General features: G+C 44.8%; 1 protein-coding gene across 1 annotated transcript in view; it reads right to left on the bottom strand.

Moving 5' to 3' along the window:
- Positions 1 to 19398: 19398 nt before the first annotated feature.
- DCAF5 (DDB1 and CUL4 associated factor 5) overlaps positions 19399 to 24838 on the bottom strand; it is a 64182-nt gene continuing 58742 nt past the window's right edge. Inside the window, exons 8-9 of the mRNA XM_010007677.1 lie at positions 19896 to 21195; positions 19399 to 19853 (exon numbers count right to left, since the gene is read on the bottom strand). Of these exons, the coding sequence (XP_010005979.1) occupies positions 19399 to 19853; positions 19896 to 21195 (1755 nt within the window). The remainder of the gene's footprint in view (positions 19854 to 19895; positions 21196 to 24838) is intronic.

The following is a 24838-nucleotide window of genomic DNA, read 5'->3' as shown; positions in this document are numbered from 1 at the left end:
AGATTACCAAGTCGTCTGGCCCGTTTACATAATTTCCTCCTCATAACTCATCCTGCGTGTTGTACCTCTGACTTGCACATCTCTGGCTTCCTTTAGATAAGGGAGAAATTCTTCTTCTATCACGTGAACTTCTTCAGTTTTATCGCCAGTTTCTCCGATAAGAGGCTCACGTGGAGCAATCCCTGCTGTGCTCACATTCCAGTCCTCTAACAGCAGAACATGGAGCTTTCCCACCTTATAAGGATGAGTTTCCCTGCTCATTCGAAAGGTGCTGCAACCGCTTCAGAAGATTTCTCAGCCTGAGTACTGCAGAAGGAAATGTGTGTGGTACCCGCCCATCTGCATTAGCTGGTTTGTGCATCTGAGCAAAAAGCATTTGGGAGGCTTTATAATTTACTTCTATTTTTTTGTAGATAGATTTTTGTCCTTCTTCCAGTCTAAGCCAGTGCTGGCTGCAGTTAATGCAGCAACCCACAAAATTTCTGCAGTGCATTGGAAATTGGTTTCCTAGATGGGAATTTACTTGCCCCAAAGTCCACTCTCCTCTCTGCTGGTTGAACTCCAGGCTCAGTGCATGTCTGGTACTGCTGCCTGAAAAACATCCAAGCTAATGCGCTTTGATCTAGAAGAACCCCACAGTGTTCCTTTTTTACTACGTGTGAGGAAAAGATGTATTAACAGAATAAGCGTTGGCATTTAAAACGAAGCAGAGAAACCAGATGCTCTGTCTCCCTCTTCATGCAAAGCAAGAAGTAATTGTCCTGAGAAACACATGATGGTCCCTGTGGTATGGAGACCTGGCTGCCTGTTCAGACTTTTAAGCAATAAATGGGACACTTTAAAATATACCCAAATACACAGCTTAGCTGTGCAGCCTTTACATTGAATTCCTTTTTGTTTTGTTTCCAGTTTTCAGGTTAGAAGTTCTTGTTCCACTCTAAGAAAAAAATACCTCTTTTTGAAACCAAAGACTGGGGAAGATGGCAAGAGCTCCATTTTGGCAGCTTATTTGAACACCCAGGCTGCAATGATGAGTGATGCACCATCGACCATTTCATCACAGGCCATGCTGTTCTCATGAGGCCTCCTGCTCCTCACAAGCCTCCCCACTTGTGGCACAGAAAGCTCAGGGGCTGAGCTGTGGAGGGCATCAGGTTTCTCCTTCGCTGCTGGATGGATGTCAGTCTGCACAGTGTGGTCCTGGGAGAGTTCAGCAGTCTGTTCTTTCCTCCTGTCTGTGTCTTCCTTCCATACCTGCCTGTGTGAGGTTTCTGAGTAGGGCAGGTCAGGAAGGGCCAAAGACAGACCTGGGGGATAACACCAAGTGGTGGGGAGGCAGGAGGGTCCTATCTCTGGGTGGGATTGAGGGCAGATTGGAGAGGTTGGAGGCTGGTGTCCAGCTGCAACATCTTCAGCCAAGACTGATGCGGGGAGAAGAGTAGGTTATTTTTAATTAAATCAACAGCAGAGAAGGACCCATGATATTGTTCTTGAATGGGAACTATTTAAAGGAATAAATCATCACCATGGAAATGGGGAGTTTTGCCAGAGCAAGGCAGGAAATGAAGTTCAGTGCGATATACTTGAGGAATTTTCAGCCATGATAAAGGCAGTAACTGCTCATTTTGGGATAGCACCTTTAGGCCAAGGGACCCTAAATTACCTTTATGAACCCATGGAGCAAATGGGAGTCAATCTACTCAAGTGCTTGTGGTGGGATGCAGCACCTCTGTAGGGTTACCCACCAGCACCACATATGCCTGAGGTGGAGTGTGAGGGAGAGCAGGGCCCGTGACAGAGCCTGCAAAAGGACTTTGGTAAGTAAAAATGACAACACAAGGGTTAGACCAAAAATTAATCCAGTGGGTCTGAAAGCCTTGAAACATGTTATCAGCCTGGCTGCTTCTCTAAGTCCTGATTAGATTCAAAGGCCTGTTCTTTATTTTGAAGTACTAAGAGGCAAGGACAAGAGCTTAGCTGAAATGCAATAATGCCTTAGAAGTTCCTTACATCCCACACACTCATCCTGCTGCAATAGGAAAGATAGGGACACCATATTCTTGGCTGATCAAAGATAAGTCTCCTAACTGCATAAGGTGGCTTAGACAGTCATCACAAACCTAGTGGCACCAGCCTTCCTCCCTGCATTGTCAAGGAGGTTGAGTCCTAAGTAGATCCTCTTAACTCAGTATGTTTTTGGCCTTTGTGGGTCATTCCATGCTCGGAAGTCCAACCTGGGCACTAATCTTCTACTGCACTGCACCTGAAGCCAAGCAGAATATACAGGCAGCTGTTCTGTGTTGCTCTTCACTGAGTGACTCTTCGATACAGTTCTAACCATGGTCAAGTGTTAAGGCATAGAAAACCCAAAAAAGAAAATCCAATTGCATAAAACACGCTGGAGAAGAAACTGCAGCAGTACTCCAGGCAATGATGCAGTGAAAAGAAGGGTTAGGGAAGCCTGGAGGAACAGCCCCACCAATGCAAGAGGAAGCATTAGCCTCCCTCCTCACTTGAGAGCAAATGTATTACTTATCTGACCCCCTTGACACTCAATCTTTCACTTTGTGACAAGAAACTTCATCACTCCTGCATGAAAATGAGTCTGCAGCAAGGGTGTGGACAACCTTGGAAGCCATCTCTGATCAAGTAGCAGTCACCTGCCTGTGAGTCAGCCTGGGGGCTTGCAGTCGTCAACATGTGTCTGTAGAGGCTTTGGAATCCAGCCTGAGCAGCATTTTGTGGGTGTGATGGAAAAATGTTCTCCATGGTCAACAGTTTCATGGGATCAAATGTCCCCTGCAGACTCCGGGACTAGTCCTTGGCAGGTGAGTCCTCCGGGTGAACTGAGGCAGAGCTAGGGAACCTGTTGCATCTGAGGAGCAGCCGGTTTGGTAGGTGTCTAAATGCAAGGGTCGGTCCTCGACTTCAGCAACGTCATTGTACATCTCCTCTCCTTTTATGGGAGCAGCAGCCCCACGGGCACCCTGGGGCAGGTGGCAGCACAGAGCCTGCCTGGCCCACAGGCAGTTGGGCTGCAGGCACCAGACCCAAGCCAAGAAAGCAGCAGACCAGACAGAGGCTAATATTACCCTTTGCAGAGGTTCAGTAGGTCACTGCTTCATCCTGTGAGCAAGTCCAAATTTCAGGGCAGTGAGAGAATTGTTTATATTGGCTACTTGTATGAATGCTGGGGGAAAAAAAAAAAAAAAAGGGTATTATGGGACTTCTGTTCTTTAATTCCAAAAAGAAATCAAACATGTCTAGACTCTTGCATGCATGTGGCTTTCTTCCAGGCTTCTCCCACCTGGAGCAATAAGCAGGCTGGAAATTCTCCACAAAAGAGTTTTCAACAGCCATTTAAAAACGCTCTCACCCCATGCACACTAGCTGGTACCAACCAGCCAAATCCTATTAGGAAAGGATGTCAAATAGGGAAAAGGCTTTCAGGTCACAGGAAGCCTCTGTAATTTCCTTGCTCCTTTTCCACAGAGGGAGACTGAGGCAACTGGCCCATGGCTGGGGCAGCACAGGGCAGTGTGGCTGCCTGCCCTCCTGCTGGGGGGCTGCAGGAGCCACCACACACCCTATACCCTCCCAGGGCACACTCTGCCCTCCTCCAGCTCCAGGTCCATCCCTTAGGACTCACTCCTGCCTCAGACCATGTGAAACAGGGTTGAAATTCAGGTGTGGGTTTGTTGTTTTGTTGTTTGGGGTTTTTTTGGGGGGGTTGTTTTTGTTTTTTTTTTGTTACCTGGTGAACTTGAAATTACTACAGACAAGAGATGTCAGAGCTTGCTGTGAAGGAAGAAATTTTCCCTTTAGCTAGGAAGTGGCCTGAGTTCAGGCTTCGTTCACATCAATTCACTGAGGAGCCACTAGGGCAGAGATGGTGTGGGGACCAGCAGCCAAGGACCAGCAACTCTGCCCTTGCAGCCCATCCAGCCTCTCCTCTTTGATAAGGCTGGCAGGTGGGGTCGTAGGAAGGCTGTGGGAAACAATGAGCAGAAGGGAGCAGGGAATTGCCATGCTGACTGGAGCCTGAGGTTCAGAGGCAAACATGAGACTGCCATGTACCTTAACTCAGTTTTGGCCTTTGGTGGGGTTTCCTGAACCTCATAAACACTGAAGCTCAAGCTACCATGACCTATGTTGTCTTCCATCTTCTTGCCAAGTTTACCAGTCCAAGACTTTTCATTCTTTTCCTCTCATGGCAAATCCTTCTTTAACCCAGCATTGTAAACATTTGTCCAGCAGAGGCTGAGGTGAGACACTGAACTACCTGCATAACCAGTCAGAGATGGGAACAGTAGGAGCTGGCTCTGGAAAGCCCCAGAGTCCCTTCCCTTCTTTTTCTTAGGACATCTATAGAGCAATCTTGAACTGGTTTCCTTGCTGCATGTACTCATTCTCAAAGCCTCAATGCTTTGCTATCACCACCATCAGCCAGCCTTTCCAGAGCTGCCAGGGACATGGGTACAGGGTATAGCTCCATGTGGAGAAGAGGGCCAGGGAGATGGGCAGTGTGGCCTTCACACTTTAGTTCAAAAAAGCCCAAATCATGTAATCTTCTGGGCACAATGCAAAGGACAAAGAGAGGGGTTCTGACAGATCTGCTCCCACAATGGTGAAGAGCTCCTGAACTGGGACAGCAGGTTTGGTCCCTGTTTGAATTATTGCTTAGTGATGGTGGAATTTTACTACACAGCAATGGGGTGGTAGTAGGTCTAGATCATCAGTTAGTACTATAAATTTGAAATAAAGAGATAGGGTCAGACTAGGTCAGTTCCCCAGGGCTGGGGAGTACAAAAGAAGAGCCACTTGCTGAGAAGGGGGTGCTGAGCCAAGCTGCTGGCAGCATGGTCTGACCCCACGTGCAGCTGGGGTTGGTTTGCACCAATGAGGGCACTGACCCCACGGGTAAGTCAGGGAGCCCTAGTCCTGCACATACACTTTACAGACCTGCTAGCACCTTTTCACAAGGAATAAAGGTAGAGGTGATCTCTATTTGGTGGTTTTTTACTGCATCCACTGCAGGCAGGTGAGGAGAGGGACTTGGACTGTGCAAATGTTCTGTGTCCAGTGTCTGCCTCCACCAGACTAGGGCCACCCTTGCCTTGGTTCACCACAAACCCACTTTTAAAGTCTCTAGGCTCAGCCCGTGGTCAGTGAAATTTTATTTTCCAAGAGAGTTGGTGTTCTGACCTGAGAGCCAGAGCCTTCCACCTCCCTGTTGGCCACAGTGGACAGAACTGTGGGATGCCTACCCAGGGATCAGCACCTCCTCGAACACCAACACAGGTGTTGGGGGCAGAAGCCCCCATTCTGCCTGCCCAAGGAAAGGTCATTGCTCACCCAAAATTGTGCTCAGGCTGGAGTGGGTACACCCACCCTGCTACCAATCCACTGTATTGGTGGTCCACATCTCTCCTCCCCTTAACTGCTGGAGCTGTGTAGAAGAGCAAGCAGCCCCTCTCAGCAGACCCCAGCCAGGCCCCTGTGCTGTGGGGAGCCAGTAGCCGCCCTCCAAAGCTACCCATGACCACAGCTGTCCAAGAGAACTGCTGTTCTGGGGGTGTCGCCTGCCCTCAGGGCCAGCATGCTCCTGAACACCCCAGGAGGCTGTCCAGGACAGGAGAGAGGGATGGGAACCCTTTCTCCCCCTCTGACACTGGAGGAAGACAGGGACTGCAGACGGTTGCCGTCTGGTGGAGCCGGCAGCTCCTGGGCAGATGGGTAACAGTGTGGTGGTCACACAGGCACGCTGTGCCCAATCAGCTATTCATCTATCATTCAAGATGTGTGTGGTGATATGCTTTAAACCCTACAGAAGACTCCAAGATGTCTATGAGATGACCACATACTTACTTTGGTGGGTTACCCATCCCACTGTCTCGGTGGCATCCTCGTGGTCAGTACCAAGCATGTTCCCCCATCTGGGATCACTCCTTCACCTCTGTGATTTTCCATGGCTAGGAACAACCTGCACAGAACAAAGCAAGGAGCTGGTCATTGTTATCATTACTTAAAAATTATTTCTTTGGGAACCTGAGTAATTTGATCAGATACTTCCACCTTCTTCTACTGATTTCCCAGGACCAAGCACATTGCTTTCTGCACCAGCAGGACATTGTCTTCCTAATATTACATGAGTTATAAAAGGATGAATGAGTGATACCTATAATTTGATTCCATTTCCTGCATGGAAAAAAAAATAAAAATTAGATTTATTTAAGAAAAGAACAACAACTGAGGTATTATTCATCACAGAGCACTCCATGGGGAAATGTTAGGAAGCTAAGGAGAAAAAGCCAAGCTCCAGAGTCAGCTCTTTGACTTAAAGTAATACAATTTCTCCAGGAACATTAATGGATCCCTCACTAATGCTAATTCAGCCTCTTCCTCTGTTTATGCAATGATGAATTCTGTGACAGATTAAATAAGCTCCCCCATCTTACTTTTCATGAGAAGGCAACTTAAATCAGTTTAGTTTGTTGAAGGTAGCCAAGTACAACCTTGAACAAAATCCAAGTTTTTGGAGAAAAATCCTCAAGCTGCTACTTTTCAGAGATGAACTGATAAGAAAGTGTGCAGTAAACTTACCAAACATCACCATGACTGTGCAGTAAATTAATTTACTCTGTCCCAAAGATCAGGAATGATCCTGTGGAAGTATAACACAACAGATTCTGCCATCGAAATATCTGTATATCCCTTCCTTCCTCAGTCTGACACCATGTAGAACCAGCTACCCCCATGGGTTATTCTCCAGACCTGTCTGCATTCAGAGATTTGAAAACATCAGTTAAAGATTGGACGAACCAGAAATGGTGTGGCATTGGTGCAGTACTTGGAGGGGCCAAATTTGCACTATTATTGGTCTCTTTTCCATCTCCTCCTCTGCTCACCACTTAGCACCAGTAAATCTACTTCCATCTGGCAGGGTTCTGCCAGCATGGCCCACTCCAGCTGCCTAGAGCACGGGCTGAGCAGCACGAGGGATGGGGCACAGTAGAAAGGAACTGCAAAAGAGAAGAATCACCACCTGCCTTAGTAAGACATGGGGCTCAAAGGGGCTTTTATCTTTGTACACAAGGCAAACGTAGCTTGCACATTCACCTAAAAAGCAGGAGACTGGACCAGCCAGCTGCAATACCTTCAGAATGGCTCAAGTGAGCTCAGTGTAGCTTCTGATGGTGCACACAGCCTTGTTACCTGAAATGGCATCTGAAATGCTTTTTGGAAGTTCCTCTCTCTGCTTGCCTCTCCACTACATCAGGCAGGTACAGGTTCACCTCCTCAGAGAATTATGCGTCACACCATTAATTTACAGCAGGAAACTGGGCTGCTTAAGACAAGATTTACAGGGAGGAAGGTCTGTACCACTCATGTCTCCATGGTAGGGCTGTAGAAGATGCAGAAGAGTCAGCAGCCACGCAGCCACAGCTGGTTTCTCTCTGTGAGAAACCTCCAGGTTTGACTTGTGCTGCTGCAGCCAAGGTGATCAACAGCACAGCAATTAAAGGCACAAATTGTTGAAAGTACTTCAAGTCTGGTTACATTGAAGTTTTTCAAAAGATGTTAGGAAAAGGTAGCTTTGAGTTGTCTGTTTCATACCCCTCAACCTCACAAAATCCTGCTTTCCTGGCTGTGTCCCTCGCATACCTGACTCCCCCAGGTCTATGCCTCCCTTTGCCATGCTTATTCCAGCCATGACATGAGATCCATGTTTTGTGTGCCCTCTTACTTGCCAGCTTCCCATGCCAGCTCATCCCACTTTGCTAAGGGGAGGAAAAACCTGTGGCCTTTGCACCGTAAGTTAGAAGATGCGGTGAAGCAAGGTGTAACCTTCCCACACCCACCTCCCAGCAGCCAGGGCATCTCAGGACTTTCACCCTTCCTCTTGCAGAAGCCTTTTGTACAAGCAGTTGGTGACAATGAAAAGAAAAAGCCTTGTGATTTATCTTTTGTCTAAACAGCTATTCTTTATCTCAAGAAATAGGCTTAGATTTGGCCTGAACAAGCATTTGCTGGGTCCTTACTAACAAGCAATCCAGGTTCTTCAGCATCAAAGATGCTTTCTTTCACCAGCATCAGCCCTGTTTTCCCTTTGTCTGTTCTGCCCAACCCCCTGAGAGGCTGCTCCCACTTGTGCTGTCTTGAGAGTCCCTGCTGTGTTGTATAAAACAGCCCCTTAATCTTCTACAGGCCAAGCCAATCAAATCCCAGATCCCTTTATGACCTCTAGGACGTAAAAGAAACAAGTTCCTGGTTCCTGCAAGATAGTCTGTTCAGGCAGTGGTAAAGCTTTTCCATATGCTTCTGTGAAGCGTGTGAGGACAAGCTCTGCCCTGGTTGGTGGAGGCAGCAGCTTTGGGGTTCCACAGGTGCTGCCACAGCAAAAGTGTTTAAACAGGGCATACACGTGTGTGTGTGTGTAAGCACAGACACACAGAATGATCAGGGTTGGAAGGGACCTTAAAGATCATCTAGTTCCAACCCCCTTCATGGGCAGGATCACCTCCCCCTAGACCAGGTTGCTCAGAGCCCCATCCAACCTGGCCCTGAATAGGGAGGGGGCAGCCACAGCATTCCTGGGCAACCTGTTCCAGTCTCTCAACACCCTCACTCTAAAAAATGTCTTCTCCCTGGCGCCTTCTCCTCTCTAGGCTGAACAGCCCCAACTCTCTCAGCCTGTCTGCACAGGACAGGTGCTCCAGCCCTTGGACATCTTCATGGCCCTCCTCTAGACTCTCCCTCCAACAGCTCCTTTCCCTTCTGTTGTCTTGGGCTCCAGAACTGGACACAATACTTCAGGTGGGTCTCACGAGAGCGGAGCAGAGAGGGAGAATCACCTCCCCTCAACCTGCTGGTCACACTTCTTTTGATGCAGCCCAGGACTTTCTGGGCTGCAGGCACACATTGCCAGCTCATGCCAAGCTTTTCATCATCCCAAAGCCCTTCTCCTCAGGGCTGCTCTCAAACCATTCATGGCTCAATCTGTACTTGTGCTTGGGATTGCTACGACCCAGCTGCAGGACCTTGCACTTGGCCTTGTTGAACTTCATGCAATTTGCAGGATATCACCCCTTAAGCCTGTCAAGGTCCCTCTGGATGGCATCCTTTCCCTCCAGTGTGTCAACCACACCTCACAGCTTGGTGTCATCAGCAAACGTGCCAAGGGTGCACTCAATCCCATTGTCTATATCACCAAAAAAGGTGTAAAACAGCATCCATTCCAATTCTGATCCCTGAGGAACACCACTCATCGCTGATGTACTTGAACAACAAAAAAAGCCGTTCAGCCAACTCTGTATCCACCAAGTGGTCCATCTGTCAAGTCCATGTCTCCCTAATTTATAGATAAGGATGGCACGTGGGGCAGTGTGAAATGCTTTGCACAAGTCTAGGTAGATGACATCAGTTTCTCTTCCCTTATCCACCAATGCTGTGACCCCACCAAATTAGTCAGACGCGATTTGCCTTTAGTGAGCCCATGTTGGCTGTCACCAATCACTTCATCATTTTCCATGTGCCTTAGTATAGTTCCCAGGAAGTTCTGCTCCATGATCCTGCCAGGCACAGAGGTGAGACTGACTGCCCTGTCAGCTATAGCTATAAACATATAGTTACACATTCTCATGGAATATAAACATATACAGGCAAACAAAACCAACCCCAGTCAGTTGGATATGTAAAACATTTTTTCCACTTGTGTCTTCTCTCTGGAGGGCTGAAGACTGTGCTGCATTCAGTCCCCTCACCCTGGGGTGAGGCACAGGCACAGTCCTGGGGAGCCTCAGCAAGGACAGAGCCCTCAGGCAATGCCTCAAGTGTGACTGATTCCTCTGTCAGGCTCTCTGCATCCAGTTCTGCACCCTGGCAGTGACCTGAAACCCAGCCTGGCTGGGAGGGCTAGAGCCACCTGGGAAGCCTTGTGAGATATTGTTGGTTCTACATGTGGTGGTGGCCACCACTTGAGGGTCAGGACTAAAGAGACAAGACCTTGCAAGTCTGAGCACAGCTGCTGATGGCACCTCTTGGTTTTCAGCTCTGGTTCACCACCCTGGTGCCATTTTCTCAGGTGATGCCCTTGGGCTGTTAAACACCTGTGTCAAAGTTCTTCATAGAAAGGTTCAAGTATTTTGCTCAGTTCTCATGTGGGTGCCAAGATGTTCTGGGGTGCACCACACAACACAACCTGATCCAAGCTGGGCTGCTAGGTGTGACAGGTTGCAGACACCTGTCCTTCTCATTGCTTACCTTTCCTGCCTGTAAAATGGGCTGGGAAGGACACTTGTGTGCTGCCCAGTTATTAATAAAGATATTAATAAAGGTTTCTGCAATAAAGGTATGGGAATCCATTTCTGGCCCTGCTGTCCACTAGTGTTTCTAATGACTCCCAGCTTGGGGTTAACACTGGAAACTCACCCTAAGCATGTGCTGTTCCAGTTTAATAGACAATGCTTGGACCTTTCAGCACTGAAAGCACCTCTCCAGGAACCCAAAGGTTATTGCAGTTTCTACAATAATCAGCTGGACTTGAATTCTCATAAAATACAGAAAAAAGACTGTGTTGAGCTAAGTGTATCATTCCCTATCAGTCTGCACTATTAATTAGCCATGATGATATCTTCTTGCTTATTTTTCAGCTCTTGTCCTGTATCAAGCCTTCCAGTGTTCTGCTGGCACTGAAAGCAGCTGACAGGACTGGAAGTAGGTCACTCCATTTCTACAGCTGCCTCCCAGAGCTCCAATGAATTCTCATAAAATACAGAAAAAAGACTGTGTTGAGCTAAGTGTATCATTCCCTATCAGTCTGCACTATTAATTAGCCATGATGATATCTTCTTGCTTATTTTTCAGCTCTTGTCCTGTATCAAGCCTTCCAGTGTTCTGCTGGCACTGAAAGCAGCTGACAGGACTGGAAGTAGGTCACTCCATTTCTACAGCTGCCTCCCAGAGCTCCAAGGCTTATTAACACACACACACACACTATATTAGTGGTTCAGAGACTTCTCCATGTGGTTAGTTGAAAACTCTTGAGAGCAAATTATCCACTTGTGGTGGTTTGAAGACACCCAGCAAGAGCAGCAGCTGCTTACCAGCTTTCCTGCAGCAGGGTTATCACACCTAGGGATCCTGCCCACCCTGTGCTACTATCAATAGACTGCACCTTCTGCTGAGCTTGGACATACAACAGGTTCTTTCTGATCTGGGTTTAATTGGACACTTTTTCAAAACCCCCCCCCCCCATTGGACCTTTGTTTCCCTCATTTCTGGCACACATTTTCTGATTTTTAGTTCATATTATTATTATATAGATTTTTAGTTCATATAGTGAAGTTGCCCTTTTCACTGTTTGCTAATTCTAAATACATACTTTATTACTGCATTTACTGCCCTGGAACTCAAGCTCATTTGCAAACCACCAGGACCCAGCTTTTGGACTTTCTAGGAAAATGCCTTAAAACTGTTTTAAGTCAGAGCTCGGGGTAAAGGAGCCACAGGTACATTATATCCTGCTACTGGCAGCAGTGAAATGAGGTTTTCACATCCTGAAACAAAAGGAAGTGTGTATATTGAGCAGTATCAGTGAGGGAGGGAAATGGAGTCCTAGTGACTCTTCTCCCCAGTAAATCACTCCCCAAGAGGACAACCCCCCCCACTTCCCACTGATGATAGGAGGCAGAGCACCCCCCCTTCCCTGGCTCCCACCAAACACTCCTGCTGTTCTTCTGGGGTTTTCCTTACGAGTCAACAAAGATGCTAAGCCAGGAGAAACTTTATCTGCTTTCCACCAGCTTCAGAAGCTGAACCATTCCCACGGGAAGCCCAGCAGAGCAGGACTGCATGCCTCCCTCCCAGAGAAGAGGATTCCCTCTGCAGCAGTTTCATTCTAACAGATTTCAGCTGCTCACAAAGCCATCGGCCTCCTCCTCACCCAGCCTGTGCAGTTTCAATATTTTCCTTCCCCCAGTTGTACGCAGATGAAGTCCTTTCTTTCAGGCAGTATAATTGCTGTATAGTACAATCAGCTGAGAATTTAATTTGGTTTAAACTTCACAAATGTAATCACCTAAGCAAGGCACTCATTTTAAGTTGTATAATTTTCACCTGGCAAGAGTAAGACTAAAGTAGACTTGCCCTTGGGCTGGAAACAAACACTGACTTTGGAAACTGCAGGATACAAACTGTGGAAACATCAAAGGTATTTCAGGCCTGCAAGCAAGAGACCTCAAGATGTGTCACTCAGACCAAAATCTTCCCATGTTTGTGCAGATTTTCAACTTAAGAGCATGGCAAAGTGATGAATGAGCCATTGCTCCTGCTGTCTCCTGCAATTTATGCGTCTCTAGCAAGGTGATCTACTGTCCCAACATGTTCATTAACTGCTGGGAAGCTGGGCCACAGAAGATCTGTATCTTTTGCATCTATATCATTAGGGAATGAGAAAATACAGCCTTCCTGGCCAAAGACATGGGAGATGAAAGGTGAAGAGCCCTTGTGCTGGGTGACAAACTGCAGAAGTTTTGACTTTGAAAGCATGTGTAAGTAAATGAAAATCTCCATCTAAGGCTGTACATTGCTTCCACTGTTACTCAGACAGATTATCCTAGTTGGTCAGCCATGAAGGAATTCAAAACATTGCTACAGACTTTCCCAGCTTAAAAATAAGTCTTGCACATCATCAGAAGTAGCTAAAAAAAGCTTATTTATGGGAAGGCTAGAGAACTGCCCCATAGGACATACTGAATCAATTCTTAGTTCTCATGCTTCATTAAAAGGAAACAGACTGCTGCTCTTGTCATCCCTGCCTGCAGGTAAGAGCATCACATGGCAGAGTCAGCACATGGGAAAGTCAAACCTTGGGAATACTGAGAGCTCAGAGAGGGCTTAGAAGAGCTCAAAGCATGTACTTCATTTCAAGCCTGTTAAAGTCTAGATCATCCGTCCTTTCTCTCCCCCTCCAAAGCTTAGAGACTTTTCTCATGTTTTGGAGAAAATCGTATTTGAGAATATAATCCAAGCCAGGAAATGCCAGATCTGGCTGTAATATGTTGGAAATGTCACTGAAGCAAAGAGCATTGCGACATCCTCAACTGGGAACAGTTTCGTTTTTGCTTTCTAAGCACCCAGCATTGCAAGTCTCTTTAGATCCTAGAGGTAAGAAAAGGGTGCAGAGCTCCTCCAGGAGATGTAGAAACCTCAGGAAGGGGGAAAGTGAGTTGGAGAAGGGTCTTGCCTCAGAGTTCTCTGTTCTTCCTGCAATGATGCATTAGTTTTCTTAACTCATCTAAACATGCTCCCTGAAAGAAAGCCCTGAAACTTCCAAGTTCCAAAGGCAAACATCAAATAAAAATGAAGTGCTTTCCTCCAGGCATCTTTCTTCAGCAAATCCCAGGTGATATGAAGCTATACCAGAAAGCTGTGCAACAAGAGACAGAATCAGCCAGTCAAAATCAGGGACAACTCGACTATTAACAACCATTCCCTTCTTGCAGGCCACAGACCAAAGAAGGGGTCTCTGCTGGGTAACAACCTTGTTGTTGGCCTGTTCAGTGTGCTGTGAGGCACAGCTGTGCTTCTCAGCTGCCACGGGTCAGTCATCTTGAGTTGTCCAAGCTCAGGTGTGGCAAGTCTCTTCTGATAATACTGCTTAGGTTTTTAGAAGCCAGATTTAGAAGCAGGTGATGAACTTCTAATTCAAAACCTATCTGGTATCCACGGTGTGGAGGTGTTTTTGTTTGTTTTTAAATACATTTCAACTCCTTTCCCCTTCCCTGACAAAAGTAAGTTCTGAAGCTCGTGCTGTTTCTTCTTCTGCTGTACATCCAAATTTTGAGGAGTTCTAAATGTATCTCATGAGTATTTAAATGCTGAGCTAAAGCCAAAGATCTTTGAAAATATGCATCAGGCTTTCCTTGAAGCAAGTTTTGTTTCATAGAATCAGCACTTGACCCTTTTAGTCTTTGTTCTGGAAGCAGAACACTTACACACAAGCTTTCCCAAAGACCATATGGTTTGACTATTTTGAAGTGACCAGAATGAAAACCCCATAAATATGTAGGAGGTGGTGGTTTCAACTGCTAATGCTGCTATATGCAGCCATAGTTTGTGAAGTAAAAGGCTGCAGACCACTGGCTCATACTCATGTGGTCTCAGGGATACACTGTACCTAGAAACTCCCATAGCATCTGATAATGAAAGTGCTAGGTGTATAGCCAGAGGCATCACTGGCTGCGAAGGACCTGGTCCCCCATCAAAAATTTAAATTTGGGCAGTTTTTTGCATACACATTGTTTTTACTTATTCACACCATCTACTCCCGAACAGCCAGTGTGCAACCACTGTGTGCTTCACCAGCACACAGTGAAGCACACAGTGTGCTTCACCAGAGGGGCAGCTCCCACCAGCTCTGAACGCAGCAACCCTGCCAACCCACTTCTGTGCAGCAGCCCCAGCGCCCTGTAGGTGTTGCCTGATACTCAAAACACTGGAGCTGAACAGAAAAATATTCATGAGACAGAAAAGCTGAGCCAGACAGGCTATCCCTGAGCAAACAGCTCACTGGCTTGGGTGCCCATTTAGGAGGCTGGTGTTACATGTCTACAGGAAAATAACAGAAGAAAAAAAATCATACATTCTGCCCAATTTGGAAAGGACAGCTCTTCCATGTTCAAGAAAAATGGGATGCATGCAAGGCTGGATCAGCATCTTCCCTGGATTTTTGGACCAAAGATCACATGAAGCAGAGAAGGGAGAAAGAATCCTCTGGAATTTTCTCAGCAAACTATAAACCAACAGAGAGGCCCTCAAGATCCCACTCTACTATTTGTGGAACTGATTCAATTTCCTTGCTCCTTTGCATTTCAGACAAAGAAAGAACAAAGCCCAGTCCTCAATAATGCAAGAGGCTGCTTAGGTTGCTTAGAAAGCTCAAGTGAAAGGCAGGACACCCAAGTTCAAGTCCTTGACTCGATACTGAGTACAGATAGCAAATTCAGATTGTTTATTTTCTGCAACACAACACAATGTCACCTATTTCAAGATTTTCTCTGCTTTTTGACCTGCAAAACCACTCAAGAAAATTGTAGCAAAACTAGCACCTGCCATAACCAGTGGGTTGGATTTTGGTGTGGCTTTTGGTCAGGGTGTCCTGTCCACCCGTCTGTCCATCCATCCCTCCCCCCCCAAAAAAAAAAAAAAAAAGAACTGCCATTTTCTTAGTAGGTGTTTGGAACAGAGTTCTTGTTCAAACTGGTACAGCATTAGCTGGGCTAATTAGTGCTCTCCCAACACAGCTGCAGAAGCATGCTGATGTGGTTTATAAATTATGTATGTGCCAAAATTAGCTTATTAAAGAATTCCTGAAGACCTATGGGCATAAGCACATAGTAATTGAGTTGTTGCAGCTATGTGCATTGCTCTCTGTTACTCTCCAAGTCCCTGAAGAAGAGCACTGAGCTTCCCAGGTTTGGCAAAGACATTTGGGAGAATCCAAGTTGGTGAAAATGAGAGAAAGCATCAGGTGTCTAGGGTACCTCTCTCCACAGCACTGCTTGGAAAAGAGATGAAATCTCAGTGACACGGGCCATTTTAATGCAAAAATTCTGTCTTGCTCTTGTCCACAAAGAACAAAACAAATAGTAACTGCAAATGAACGAATCCCAAGACTGTAGTAGTACCAAGCCACATCAGCTTCTGATGGCTGCAGTGAGCAAGAAACCTCTTGCTGTTCACTAGAACGTGACAAAGCAAGAAGGTACAAGACCTCAGAAGCAGACACAGCTGCGTTTCTTTCCCTGAAATTTTGTCTCAGTAAGAGTTGATGTTCCAGCTACCAAGTGACACAGCTTATAAACAGAGATTAGGACCAGGTTTCACTCACTAAGAGAATGGTTCTGTTGTGACATTTAGGAGAAAAAAACCCAACAACTGCACTTTTTGAGAAGACTCTGAAATAAGCTGTCCTTCTCAATTATTACTCCAGCTGAGACAGGCTGGATTTCAGAACATACTGCAACTGACTGTCAGGCCCAGGGTGAAAACCTGTGCTCTTCCACCCCCAAGGCAGCTGTATCTTTCTGCGTGTGCTTTGCCTGCAAGAGAACCACCTCTCAACAGAAAAGCACAATCTCCACTGAGCCACTCACCTTGGAGAAGATTCACCAGGTTGGTAAGAGGATCACTTCAGAGCTGGAAAAGCCCCAGTAGGACTTTGGGTGATAGATCTCGTATTCTCTTGCATCTCTGAAAGCAGTTAGTCCAGCCCAGAAAAGCCCAATGCTTGCCTGCTTCAGAGTAAAAAAACATTTTGTCTCTCTCAGTTAAGATGCCAAACAGGTTGGTTTGGCAGTAACGCTTTAAACAGGGAAAACTGAAATAAGCAAATCTGTAGCTTGTCAACTTACAGGAATATCAAAAAGGATTTATTTAAAGATCAATCTTTCTCTGTTGAAACTGCTGTGAAGAGAGATAAGGGAGAGTTTTTCTTTCCCACTGATAAGGTTTTCTGGAGATGAACTGCACAACCTGGCCTAGCCACGTCCCTGCCATAACAAGCTGCATGCTAAGCAAACAGCAGCCAACAAACCAGGTAGTTCAATATTTACACAACCTTTAAGTTTCTAAGTACACGGCACGGATTATTAGAAAAGGTGAAATCTCTTCAGATATACTTGTAACATTTTGCACTGAAGAGCTTACCCTCTTTCCCCAGAAACATGGAGTGACAAGGCAAACACTCAGCAATGCTCAGGCCTGGCAGCCCAGGACACTGCTGGCACCTGGCATGGCAGCACCCACTGAAGGGGGAGCACGGGATCAGCAACAAGGCCAAGCAACCTACAAAGAGCAGCTCTTCACTGCTGGCTCCCTGTAGCAGACTTGCTGCTGATGGCTTCCTTGCCTTCCTTTCCTTTCTTTCTTTTCCAGATAATGTAGCTGCCTAGTGCTGATAACATTTATTTCTGAGAGAAGGTGAACTTGGAAGCTGCAGTTCTTGTGTTCAGGGCAATTTCCTGTGAACAAAAGGTGAAGATCACAGCCCACCTTCTTCCTCCTTGAAATCAGAAGCATGCAGACAGCATGGGAGGCTGTCCTTGGGAAACCACAGCAAACCTTTCTGTCCAGAGCCTGAAGAGGAGTGTTAACACCAAACCCCAAAGGTTCTATTCTGTTTTTGAAAGCAAACAAAAGAACCAGAAAGTGAGACCATAAAGCATTTGAGAAAAGATGACCCTGGGTGCTCTTTGGAAAAGGGCAGAAGTGACATAAAATGCTTCCAATGTCAAGAACTTAAAAAAACCCCAACAACAAACAACTAAAAAAATAATAAAATAAAATAGTATTTTCAGACTCTGCAATGTCAATATTTTGCCTAAAACCCCACTATTTACAATAAAGCATTTATACAACCAAGGAGTACACTCCTATAGTGATCTTGATTGCAGTGATGTAAAAAACAATCAATACAGAACAACTTTTTCAATAATGTAACAATGTATTGGCTTGTCCTTATTGCCACTTTCACTCAAGTTTCAAAACTTCCCTTTCTCTGCTGTCTTACATGCTTCTTAATTACTACATTGTAACTTATTCCAAGTTCTCACTTCGCAAATCTGACTAGGCAGGGGGAAACAGCCTATGGCACACAGTAGTTGTAAGAACATTTTTCAGCTCATGCTCTACAAGCTTCCTCCCATACCCTTTCCTCCCAGCATCCCTTCTGGAGTCATCAGGCTTTAACGGGGTCTTGCTCCTTTCCCCAGGTACCAGGTAGCTCTGCATATGAGATAGTTACTCCGAGATCAGGGCTGTACAGCAGCACACTCCTAGAGTCATAGTGAGAGCAAAAATCTCCTGTTCCTTAAAATAATCTAAACTTTGCCTGTGACAGTTACTGGGGTCAAAATAAGCCTTTTCTGTTGCCAGCAATGCAAGGCACGAACACATAGGCTTAGTGTCCTTTATGGGTGGTTTCTTTTCCCTTTACACACCAACTCCTCTTACCTTGTTGCTTAGGAAGCAAGTGCAATTCCACCAACTTCAGAATGCCAAAAATAAGAGGACTCACTAGATATACTCCATTAAAGCAGAGCTCAGGCCAGAAAGAACCCTTATCTACCTGACCAGGACACCAGCTGATGGCAGCCAGCAGTCAGCACTACCCTCTTGCTCAGGTTCTGATTGCCAGACTCCAGAGTCCCAGCACACTCACACGTGGGGGTGTTTCTCTGAAGCTCTCCCATACACACACTGTTGCATCCATCTACTCACCCACAGCTTTAAATATTTGCAACACAGTAGTGGAAACCCAACCCTGATCTCCAGTACCGACCTATTTTGAGCTCTGGGCTAAGAATACTGTTAAAAAAAGCAGTTTTCAGATTTTAGCAAGTGTTGCTGTTAACATGCATCAGTTGCTAATATTATCCATGCATCCAGTATTTTCTCTCTGGCCTGCTACCTCCCAAAAGTAGGTTCACAGGGGAAGCAAAGGGCCCAGCCAAAATATGTCCCAACGCTGAGAGCCATATTCTTAATTAATAATAAATACTAATTAATCTCTATGTGTTAGGCTCACAGAAAGGCATGCTGAAATGCCTGACTTTTAATAGCTCTTGGTTAGAGTGAAGCCTACAGCATAATACCTTCCTGTTGTCAAACAATCACAGTTTAGCATAGTGATGACATTGTGTTATTCAGTTCTTCTCTATAAAAAAACCCCCACAAAATTGAATGTCACCATGGGAACGGGCTAAAATTGATTTTGGAAAGAGGGTCATTTTCTATAGCTTTTCTGTTGGCATGAAAATAACATCAATGACCTGTATCAGAAACAAGTGCTTTATGAAGCGTAATCTCTAAAGATACCATTCAGTTCTGAAAATAACCTTCCTAATGGTTGAATTTCTTTAGTTTCTGAAGCAGAATAAAGGACCCAGAAAGGTTTCGTTCCTGTTTTTCTGAACAAGAAACACATCCCAAGCTACCACCAGTGTGATCTAATTCAGTCATTCTTCAGCCTGTAATGTGTAACAAGTGTCAGTATGGAAAAATTCCTTCTTAGAAGAACAATTAAAATTTAAAGCAGTTATCCTGATTGGCTGGCTGAACAAACGACACATGTTCACACAAGAATAATTCAGTCAACCATCTTAATTAGGATTTACTTGAAACAGAACCTTGTATGGGTACACTAGACTCAGTCTCATTAAGGAGTAAGTTGGATTTTTATACAGCATGAACCACTGGCAATCTAAAACAGACCCACTGAAGGATGGAATGGAGAATCAAACGCAACATTTCAGACCCAAGCTCTATGTGCCTTTAATACTTTCTTTTACCTTTTTTTTTTTTGAGAGTGCACACTATGACAGACATTTGCATTTATCATGTTTTTAACTTCTTTTCTAAGGATGAACTCTCTGAATCTGCATCTTCCAACTCCACTCTGTGTCTTTTCAGTCCTCCAAGAGATTGAGTGCTCTCACTGCCTGCAGGATGCAAGTCAACATTATCCTCTCTTGTGCCCACATTGTAGCTGTTGGAGTCCATTTCAGACAGGCAGCAGTCTTTGTGCAAGGTCACACCCATCTGTACAAGGTTGCCATTATCAGCATTTGAGTGCAGCTGTAGTCCTTGCGTCACAGTCTCGTGCTCTCCAAAACTCTGTCCGTTGTTGAAGCACGAAGGGCGAAGGTGCAAGTGGCCATTATTGTGGTTGACACAGGAGGTCTCAAGGCTCCTCTCCTCACTGTCATCAGTTTGGTTTCTGGAGCAATGACCTGACATGCTACAGATGGCAACAGCTGAGAATGGAGGGACCAACAAGTGATGGCTTGATGCTTGACTATTTTTCTGTTCCACAAGTCCTGCAGTCTGAATGCATGGTTCTTCAGTATAACTATTTAGCCCTTTGCAGTTAGCTTTTCCATTGAGCTTTTTAGTCTCAAAAGAATGCTCTATACCTGCACTGCTAGTGTCTTCAGGTGTGTTTTCTTGACCTTCCATCCGTCGTTGATTGTCACAGTCATGAGCTTGACCATTACTAGAATTTTCCATCAAGCTACATTCTTTTAAAGTTTCTTTGTTATGGTTTTCAATAGGAAGAGCTGGGGAACCTTGAGGCACCAAAGAACTCAAGTCTCTAGCATCCTCCTTATTTAGTGAGTGTGATGTACTATGCCTTCCACTAGTTCCTGGTTTCCCTTCATCATTCTCCCCATCTCCTCTGGAGGACTCACCATCTTTATTAGCCGAATATGATATGTAAGAATAATGAAGCCATTTGTAAGCTTTGTAAATCTTTCTTTCGACTGATTCACTGTCTGAACAAGGAGAGGTCCTTTCTTTGAGAACTTCTTTGTTGGCTGAACTCCTTTCTGGTGAAGAAGCTGGAGAAGAAGAGAGATCATCTACTTTGATCTGGGGGTAATCATAGATATCCTCACCTATGTAGGGGGTCACATTCTCTGCGTTAGTACTAGTCCTTTCCTCCTTTTGCACCTTCTGTCGGCGCCTCAGTGCGTTGCGTTGCCTCATAGATGTGCGTCGTTCGTTCAGCTCCTCTTCATCTTCTGTGCTGCTGCTGCTGCTGGAACTGCTGGATTCATTCTCCTCAGGACTTGGGGACCGTGGCCGTGGGAAAAGGTCTGCGTCTAGTTCTGCCTCACAGGTATTGTCATCAGAATCAGATTCATTAGAAAGGGCCAGGAGACGTTTATCCTGGTACTTTCTCAGCGCAGAGAGCCTCTGCTGGCGGGAAGCCATGTCTTCTCTGGCTGAGGGGGATTCAGTCGATCTTAAGGCCCTTAAGTTATAGGCAGTTTCATCAGACTCTTCAGCTGCATGTGGTGGGGAGTGATGCAAAGAGGCAGAGGACTCTGACTCACTGTAAGCTGAACGTTCACTTACTCCTGCATGAAGCTGCAGGATGGTGCTCTCACTGAGGTCACTGTCCGAGTCAGAGCTCCAGCCCTCAATCTCCCGGCGCACCAGGGAGTCAAAAAAGGCCATCATCCGTGGATCTTCCTGGACTGACTGGTTGGCATAATCATGGGACAAACCACTACCACTGTTCAACACAAGACTGATGTACTCTTCATGAGTGTAGAGGCAACGTGAATCATCCTCGATCCTACCATCCAGATCCCCAGTGCAGTCAGGCTGTTTGTAAGGACTCCAGATCTGTAACAGAAAATAAAAATCATACATATATGTCTTTGAATTAATAAACTATTAAAAGCATTTAAAATAGAACAGTAGCACAAATAGCCAGAACAATTGCAAGTTGCAGACTTTATTAATTTTTACCACTCAGACCCATACTTACAGGTATTCCAGAAATGTGGGGGGGTTTTATTCCCCTTTACTAACATGTTTTTTCTGCATCTGACTTCATCCATCCAGAATTTTAAAGCTCTCACACGGAAGATTACCCATCACTTCAGTATTTCGGTGTGTAATAAATTTTCCCAAACTGCAGGTCTCTATTTTTAAGTAATGGGGGATGCTTACTCACTGACGGTAAGAATAGTTTGTTGCCTACAATACAGTCTTAGCACTAATGAAGGCACTTGTTTCCCAGGAAACTAGAGTTGCTTGTGCCAGTGATGTAGAGTAACATTTCATCCAGCTGAAGTCAGTCACATCTGATCAGCAGGCAGGGAGCTGAGTGCATGGAGGTGAGAAGCAGGCTTGTGCTACTCCCTTTAGGGAACAGTCGTGAAGGAAGGAAAGCATCCAACACCCTCTCAGTTATGGGGGAAAGGTGAAGGAGAAGAGTTTTACTGAAAGCTGCTTTTGAAGTGGAGAGAGGTAGTAACACTGCAAAGTGTTAGTATTTAACTAATAGCAACAGCCTTGACTGTGTTGTCCATCTAGTTCTAGCTTTCCCTCAGTTTTCCTTGTATGGAGAGGAAAAGGTTTAAAGCAAACAAACACACCCCAAAAAACACCCAAACCCAAAGAAGATCCACCAGCATCCCTAAGAAGCTGGTAATCCACAGCATACATATCAGCTGTATCTCCTTGCCTTTCTCAGTTTTACTCCCAGACCCAGGGGCCATTTGCTTAGGCACTCATTGGACAACCACTCTCACTCTATTTAGATGGACAGTTAACGTGATGCACACCACTTATTGTAAGCAGAGCTAGTCTGTAGCCTACCCACAACACAGCCTTAACCTTCTGCTTATAAAGCACCTGATTTCAGTCATGCTTTGGTTTTACCACACTAACAAGCTCAGGGAAAAAAATTCTATGCCAGCTGTCAATGCCAGCTTGGCCTTTTGGGACAGACTTTGGCAAAAACATCTAACTCTTTTCCCAATAGAAATTAGTCCAGTTTTGTTCCAAGTAGACAGAACTGCTAACAAAAAGAGTGTTTTACCTGTGTGAATGGGATAATCAGCTCTCATCTCACAGATGCACAGTTAACATACACAACATAATTTGATACTATCATGACAAGCACTATAAAGAAAAAGCCCACAAGAATGACAGTAATTCTGAATTCACAGAGATTTTCAGCAGTGTACACTAAGACCTTACACCTTTTGTGGAGAATGGCCTGTCTTCTCTCCCCACATAAATATTGGAAATAAACCAAAATAAATAATAATTGAAAATTAACCAAAATAAATTAATTACTATTGCTTGTTCAGTACACCCAAATATAAAACACACAGGTAACCTTTATTCTGGAATTCTCCCAAACTTTAATGCCTTTACTTTGCATTCTCTGTAATTTATGGTTAAAAGAGCTTCCACTTTGTAGACAAAAGAGACATTATTTCAAAATTAGAGTGGGCTGCAGATACACCTTTTTCTGTAGGGCAATTATCAAGCTGCCTTTCAGAGCAACAGCAAAGGAATTTACCATTGCATTACATTAGCCTGTTCCTAGGAACGTGCCTCAGTATTCAGGGTGTATTTGCTATTTGCACTGAAGTGCTATGTCATTATTTGCAGTACTTAAGCAAATTCTTTTCAAGTTAATTAATATCATACTTGAAACCAGGATGAAGACAGTCTCCACTGTTTGGTTCAAGCACCGCACTTGTAAGACATACAGCTCAAGGGACAAGCATCAGGTTTCAATAAAGATAACAAAACCCAACTGAAGCCCACTATGTATAGAATTCCACCAACCAGTCTTAACTTTTTTGAATCATTCAATGGAATAGAAAAAGTCTCTCTTTATTCTCTCATTATTTCCTGTGCTCCACTTCCTAAAGACAAGGTGGGAGTCTTCTCTCAGTGCATGAACAAGAGAGACTGTTGATTTGGGGGACACACCAAGTTTTTAATAGAAAGAGAACTCTACTTGCTTAAAGGACACTTTTGAGTTGCTGCCTTTCTGATTATTTAACCAGCTCATGTTCAGTACCTTCTTTCACAAATATTGAAAAAAAAGCTATAAAGAGTCAATAGATGGCTTTTCCCCTCCAAAACAGATTTGTTCAGAGAGGAGTAAACAATAGATTAATATCTGTTTGTACAGGATCAAGTATCTATGGAGACTGATAATCCTACTTTTTTAATACATTTTGCCATGAGGCATGAGTGTGAGAGCCTGTTGGAGTTCCAGAAAGAAATGAGAATCTATTCTTGGCAGAACCAGGAAATCTTTAAACTGGCAGCAACTGGTCCAGTGCTCTCTGTGTCACCTGAAATGGGCTTCTTTGTAAATGGAAAGCCCCTGACTTTTTCTCATCTTCTTACTGATGCCATGTCAAGGAATAATGAGCAAATTGGAGAAAATAAGTTGGCAAATCATCCCACTGAAGCAATAACCTATCAAGAACTTCTCTCTCTGTCAGAGGATTAAGGAGTTGAATATAACTCACCAATGCCCACAGTACTAATGCAAAAACAGGAACAATAACAGAAAAGGGGGTACAAAAATGGATGTCTGCTTCAGCAGAGATGCTTCAGAGAGCATCTCTGAATTGTATTCCATGGTGACAAACCTTCAGATTTTAAAATGAAAAAGTAGTTGTCCTTAGTGTGAGAATAATCAAACCCAGCTCTATTAGATTAACTGATTAGGCAGAGGCAGCTAGCCACAACGACAGTAATCTGTCACCATAGCAACATGGGCAAATAGACCTTGCTATCTTTGATATACTGATGATTTTTACACACATGGACCCTACAACAGTTGTGCTCAAAACCACAGTTATGGAGTATTCGATTTTCAATACAAAACAGTATTTATTTCTGAAAATCCTAATGTACTTTATCTAATTCATCTCTTCTGGAACTGTCTTCTAACTGCACAATTCTCCATGGCCCTTCTCTGAGCCCGGCACATCAGAGGGAATTTCTCATTTATCCTCCTGCAATGCAATTAATTTTCCTGCCAGCATATCCCAAAGTCTCACTGCTAACTGAGAAAAAAGTGGTATTTTTCTGGTTTATATTGCTTTAGCCCTTGTGGCCAATTCTTGCTGCAAATTATAATTTTAGTTCACAGCTTTGCTCTTCTATACAATTTCACTGTGATTCAGATTTCTGAAATGGAGAGCAATTAACAGGTTGGGTTCATGTATTCAGCACAAAGTATCTGGAGTCAAGGCTTCTACTATCCTTTATTAATGATCTTGTTGAGTCTTTGTTTTAGCTTTCTGAAACCTCCTCATGTGAATGTTGACACCTCCCACCACATCTTCCCCATTGTATTCTCAATCCTAGCCACCACATCTTCCTCATTGTATTCTCAATCCTAGCAGAAATCAAACTAATGGAGCTACTGAGTTACATTCTTGCAGATGCTTTACAACAAAATATAACTAAAGCAAAAAAACCCATAACCACAAAGGTCAAA

This window comes from Chaetura pelagica, unplaced genomic scaffold, assembly GCF_000747805.2.
Source record: "Chaetura pelagica isolate M959 unplaced genomic scaffold, ChaPel_1.0 scaffold70, whole genome shotgun sequence".
Taxonomy (NCBI): Eukaryota; Metazoa; Chordata; class Aves; order Apodiformes; family Apodidae; genus Chaetura; species Chaetura pelagica.
Note: the sequence above shows the minus strand (reverse complement) of the source record. Positions and strands in the feature narration are given on the sequence as shown.